Source organism: Oreochromis niloticus, linkage group LG8 (assembly GCF_001858045.2).
Source record: "Oreochromis niloticus isolate F11D_XX linkage group LG8, O_niloticus_UMD_NMBU, whole genome shotgun sequence".
NCBI classification, from domain to species: domain Eukaryota; kingdom Metazoa; phylum Chordata; class Actinopteri; order Cichliformes; family Cichlidae; genus Oreochromis; species Oreochromis niloticus.
This window is the reverse complement of record NC_031973.2, coordinates 20,117,384-20,123,132: the sequence shown is the minus strand read 5'-3', so window position 1 is coordinate 20,123,132 and position 5,749 is coordinate 20,117,384. Positions and strand designations below refer to the sequence as shown.

Sequence of the window (5,749 nt, the reverse complement as noted above, 5' to 3'; positions counted from 1 at the left end):
TTTTTTTTCTTTGTTTCACAGAACAAAATAAATAAATACCGGACTTTGTTACTCTTTGTCTTCTATTTCTCTCTCTGGTTTCCAGGCTATGGAAATATTTATGGAAATATTTGTCACATTCACACATCTGCAGTAGCCAGAACCTTCTAACACTAATAAATGACACATACTTAAAAAAAATAAAAATGTGTGTCACTGAATCTCTGTGTATTATTGCCCGTATTTGCCTGCGTTTAAATTGACCGTAGAAGCATTACAAGTTAAAATAATGAAAATATAATATGATAATGAGCATTAAATGAACAAAAAAAAATTAATCGTGCTACACTTTAATAAATAAATAAAGCATGCTTTGTAAGCAGTTTTATATGCACTTGCATATAAACAACATTTATTAAGATTTTTTAAGTGTTTGTTGCAATATCAAAGAAGTGAATTTCCAAATACTGGAAAATGTTTCTCGACGATTTTAAAGTTAGTTCAGGGGTTATTCGCAGTAAACTACTGTATTTTTTTTTTCATTCTTTTTTTTCTGGCAGCACAGTGCAGGAATGTCGTTGAGTACACTGCTAAAATTTAGAAATCAAACTTTTTGTCGCAGATTAGATGCAGGAAAAAATTATTAGAAACTTTGTTTGCCTTAATTTCGATTATTTAGACCAGAAGAAAAACACTGGAGCTTTGGAAAAAAAGGCAACGTTCACAATTCCGACCTTAATCTTGATCATTAACGCCACATAAGAATGAGCAAAACTTAGCATGATGTTTTTCTGCTGGTTATTAAATTGCTTACACCCCCGAATGAGTCAGATTCGTTCTGTAAAAGAGCGTCGGGCACATGGCAACACACAAACACATATTATTCAATAAATAAAGTCAAATAAATGTAGTTTGGCTCGTTTTTCCTCTCTTTTTCAAATTCTCAAAATGACATTATTGTCCTGGGAGTTATTGTTTATATTGCTTAATGGAGAAAGGAACAAATAGTAATTATATTTATTTGCTAATCTATGGAAGGAGGTGCCTCTGGGCTGCAGAGCTCCATCCTGTATAGGCTTATCATATGTTAATGAAGTTAATGGCGGAGCTTCAGTGACAGCCGGCTGCCGAAGACCAATCAGAGAGCTCGCAGATGGAAGCCAGTGTGAGTTTGAGGTTCTGCAGGCAGGAGGTGTTTGAAGAACCATGTGAGCTCTGTTCGTGATGTAAAGACGGATCCTTTCGCTTTTATTTGATTTTTTTTGACTCCCCGACAGTTGTGAGCATACACCCCGCAACTTGTAAGCACTGGGGGCTCTTTTCTCGCTGATGATGCGTTGGACTTACGCGTGGATTTCTTCCAGGCTGTCCGACAGAACTCATGAAACCCTCTTCAGAGCGACGGTTTGTGGACTTGCGCATTAGCTAATGATGTCTGTGGGTTTTATGCCTGACAGTCTTAATGGCTCAGATCCCTCCAAGTCGGCCTTTCTAGAATTCGGCCACGGACACTCGACGCACCAGCAGCACTCCTCCGGACTCTCTCACGTTTATCCGGTTCACGGCTTGCACGCTGCTGGGCATTCCCAGCACGAAAGCCCTTTTCCTGGTACCGCGTCCTATGGCCGCTCTCTGGGCTACGCCTACCCAGGCACGGTGAACACTCATCCCCCGTCCGCTTACATGCCCTACCAACACAGCAATCACAGCAACAGCAGCAGTGTGGCCCACAGCAGATTAGAGCACACAGGTACGTGAGAAAGTCACTGGACTGTTGTATATCATTAACGGCCATAAAACTGATATGCCTTTAGCCTAATTTCGCACATGGCAAGGGAGAGAAAAAGGCGCATTTAGATGTTTAGTGAGTTGATAAAAAATATATATATATATTATTTTTTTTTTTTCATTGCAAAGATTTACTAAAAAAAACGAATTTTAGTGGAGGCATATTCACATTGGGGCATTTTTTTTTATTATTATTAATATAGAAATAATAAAGGATTAAGTCTCGGTAGGGTGTTCTTTCTTTGCCTTGTTATATAAGAAAGACATGCAGTCGCATTAATTTTCCTGATCATAATATTCTGTGAGTATGGTCTGGGCCTACCACAGGAACCCCTATTGTTAATGCACATTAACCCAGGGGTGTCGGAATAAAACCGTCCTTTCATCCTTGTGTGTGTGATCATTTGCTGCGTGTGTTGTTGGCATTAGGGCCTTCTGATCCAGAAAGCTTAGAAGTGTAAGCATTGCCACGTGAAGCTCTCACTAAAATGTTCCGTCCAGATTAAGGTAGAATTTGGGAGCATTAGATTAATATCTGATGCTCAAATATAATTCGGGGAGGGTTTCAGGCCCTGGCGTTTTGTGTTGGCGTCCAGGGCCTATCAGATGCAGTATCTGGGGACTACAATTTGTATGCATTAAGGCTGTAAAACCGAACTACTCCTCTGGTCTTCGTGTTGTTTGAAACTGTACGTTTTGCTCAGAGACCCCGTTCAAAGCATGTCCAATGGGACTTTTACGCTTTGGTTTGACGCACATGATGAAAACTCATAAATCAGACGTCTTCTTCTGCTCAAACTCTGTGCTCTGTGTTTCATCTTCAAGACCACGACAAGTCCGCTGTGATTGAAAACAGAGACATTCGTCTAAATGGCAAAGGGAAGAAAATTCGCAAGCCTCGGACCATCTACTCCAGTCTGCAGCTGCAGGCTCTGCACCAGCGCTTCCAGCAGACACAGTATCTGGCCTTACCGGAGCGCGCAGACCTTGCGGCCAAGCTGGGGCTAACACAAACTCAGGTAGGCCTTAAACGCATCATTTTGTGAGGCTCTCTATAACTTATCCACTATATTAACTAATAATAACCGAGTTATTTAGGAGGATCTAGTGAAAGCTAGAAATAGTCAATATGTTATGGTTAAAATGCCTCCCTTGCAATATTTCCACTCCTTGTATAGACTAATAATTTATATAAAACATTTTTGAATGAGTGTGACTTGTGGTAGACTGAATAAAATATATGTATTAGTGAAAGAGGATAGTGTTGGATATTATTGAAAAGAAATACTTGCAGCATTATAGTGGATCACAGCAAATTCATACCCCTATCCCTTAATGCATTCCTTATTTACTTAATTTCTGGCTGTATCTCTTTTGTCATTTGCGGTCCTTGAAGTGGTTTTTGTGATCAGAGCATGGCTGCAGTAGGAACAAAATTACCAAAGGAAGAAAAAATATATGCAAAAGCAGTGGTTGGCAGATGTTTTGCAGTAGTTTATTATAGAGCATTAAACCAGCCCCTAACAACGAGATATGCTTGTATTTATTCGTTTTTACGTACTTTTTTGTTGTAAGTTGTAAGTCTTTCACCTATAGGTCACACAAGCACACATGCACACGCATTATAATAATTACATAATTAATAATTACGAGACAAACAGGTGCACGTGTCAACTGATCCCCCTCGAATGGGACAAAAATGGGACCTTTGGATGATTTTTTTTTTTTGGTTCAGTTGAGTTCTGAAGTTAAATGATTAAGTCGTCAGAGTTTTAAAATAGAAGATAAACAATAATATGAAATCTACCCTGTCATCTCAGCCGCCTCCTGCACTTTATTCTTAATCCCTGAACACTTCTCCCGACAATTATCTCCCAGTTGTTCTGCCATTCGTGTGGTTGTTGCTGCTGCTGTTGTTGCCTAGATATCCAGCGGGCTCTTTGGTGCTTTTTTTTTTTTTTAATGAATATTCACGCCATTGTTCTCGGGTATAAAAATAGCCATCATGAACTGAACCCACAAAAATTTTCGCTGACCTACCACGGCGCTTTTGGAGCCGCTTTTATTTCACAATTCTCTCAGTCCCGGCTTGTTGCTGTCACACTCATGCATCACTAGACTTATAAAACAGCGAACAATAAAAGGGCTTAGCTTTAATGGGTAACAAGTGCCACTCATCTGCAAGGCTGAATAGCTAACTGTGCGCCAAGATTAGGCCTGGGACTTACAAAAACAACCCCAAAAGATGAGTTATTATGAGTTTTACTTTCTTTATTGCTCACAGTGTTCCCTTCGGGGTAGTTTATGATGAAAAGAGCACCGAGTTTAATGCGGGGGAAATATGCTAATAAAAAGAAAACGACAGTGATATTTCTTTTATATTGCTGCTGATTGTTAACTGCAGTGACAATTATGCGCATTTTCTCTTTTGTTCTCCCACTTTAGGTGAAAATATGGTTTCAAAATAAGCGCTCCAAGTACAAAAAGATCATGAAGCATGGCAGCGGATCAGAGGGAGAACATCTCCACGGCACCAGCTCCATCTCTCCCTGCTCGCCCGCATTGCCCCAGCTATGGGAGGTCTCCATGGCGAACAAAGGAGCCCCGGTCCATCCGAGCAGTTACATGAACAGTTTCAGTCACTGGTATCCGAATCACCACCCTCATCATCAGGACGCGATACACAGGCCTCAGATGATGTGAGTGGACAGTTTTTGGACGCCTATTTAGGAAGCGTCCATCGGGCTGCACTGAACTTGCTGGTGCCTCCAGAGGCCTCCTCTCAGAACTGAGAGTTTAGGAGACCTTGTTTATATTCACTGTATTTTGTGTGCGTTTTGAATTTTAAAATTCTCACTACAAAAAATATTCAGGCATCAAAAGAAAAAACGGGGGGCGGGGGGGGGGGGGGGGGGGTGTTATATCACTGCAAGCTTGTGTTGCAGGGTCTGACATCAGTGAAACGTGGGTTTGTGTGTGCAGTTAAAAAAGACATTCTGGATAAAAGAACTTTTTTCAAATATACTGTGTCCGTGCGTCTGCTTTATTAGCCAGCAGTTAACCAGCTGTCACTTTATTGTCACTAAATGTCTTTGCTTAGGTTTCTTTATCTTCCCCTCACTTTCAGGTCATTTCAAAAGAATGATGGAATTGCCGGTTCCTTAAAGAAGTCTGGATTAATAACAGCCGGTGCTATGAGACACTGACAAACACAAGCTTGAACTCTTCAGAGCTTTCTGAGCACTGCACGGCTCGGCCTGTGATAATGCCGTGCAAGAATAAAAGCTGTCTTTTGTCCATCAACACTCCTGAACTGCGATTCACAAAAACCTGCGACCCTGCTTGAATTTCGACAGCCATTGTCAAAACACCTGGGGATTGATTTCTGTTAGACAAAGAGCAAATATCGGCCCTGGTATCTTTTTTCGGTTTCGTAGGCTGTGTTGGCTTTACTGTCCACGTTTGAGTATGACTGGGCTCGATATAAATCGAAAGGAAGGCTGTTCCCTTACAGGAAAGCAGTTGTCTCCAGCTGAGACTAAAAAAGAGAGAGAGGGATCCGAGTGGCCACCTTTACGCACCGTGGCTGAGTTTTAATGTAACATTTACGCACAGGATAAAAATTTTAATACACTTGCTGTTCAAATGTTTTTCTCAATCTGAAAGCCAGTATTACAGCTAAAAATACGTTTTATATTATTCAAAAATAACATTTCACTGCATTTGTATTGCTTGTTTTGGGTGTTTGTTATAGAATATGTTTTGTCTAAAAACACACAGTTGTATGCGTTTAAAGACGTTCAAGAGATTATCCACTATCCATCTTTTTTCATCATCAAAGAGGAGAGCGGAGATGACGTGCAAGAAAGCATTTTTACAATATTTCCCTTATTTTCCAGTCAGATCAAAAAGCAAACTCGCCCTTATCATAATCAGATGATAAATGGCTGCTCTGTCCCGACAATAAACTGCGCCTGATTTA

At 40.5% G+C, this 5,749-nt stretch overlaps 1 protein-coding gene across 1 annotated transcript; it reads left to right on the top strand.

Moving 5' to 3' along the window:
• The first annotated feature begins 1,128 nt into the window (after positions 1-1,128).
• Positions 1,129-5,749, top strand: dlx4b (distal-less homeobox 4b). Its single transcript, XM_005448167.4, has 4 exons — positions 1,129-1,729; positions 2,593-2,786; positions 4,213-4,466; positions 4,895-5,749. Exons 1-4 carry the CDS (start codon positions 1,408-1,410, stop codon positions 4,971-4,973), a joined length of 849 nt encoding a protein of 282 aa, XP_005448224.1. The 5' UTR covers positions 1,129-1,407; the 3' UTR covers positions 4,974-5,749.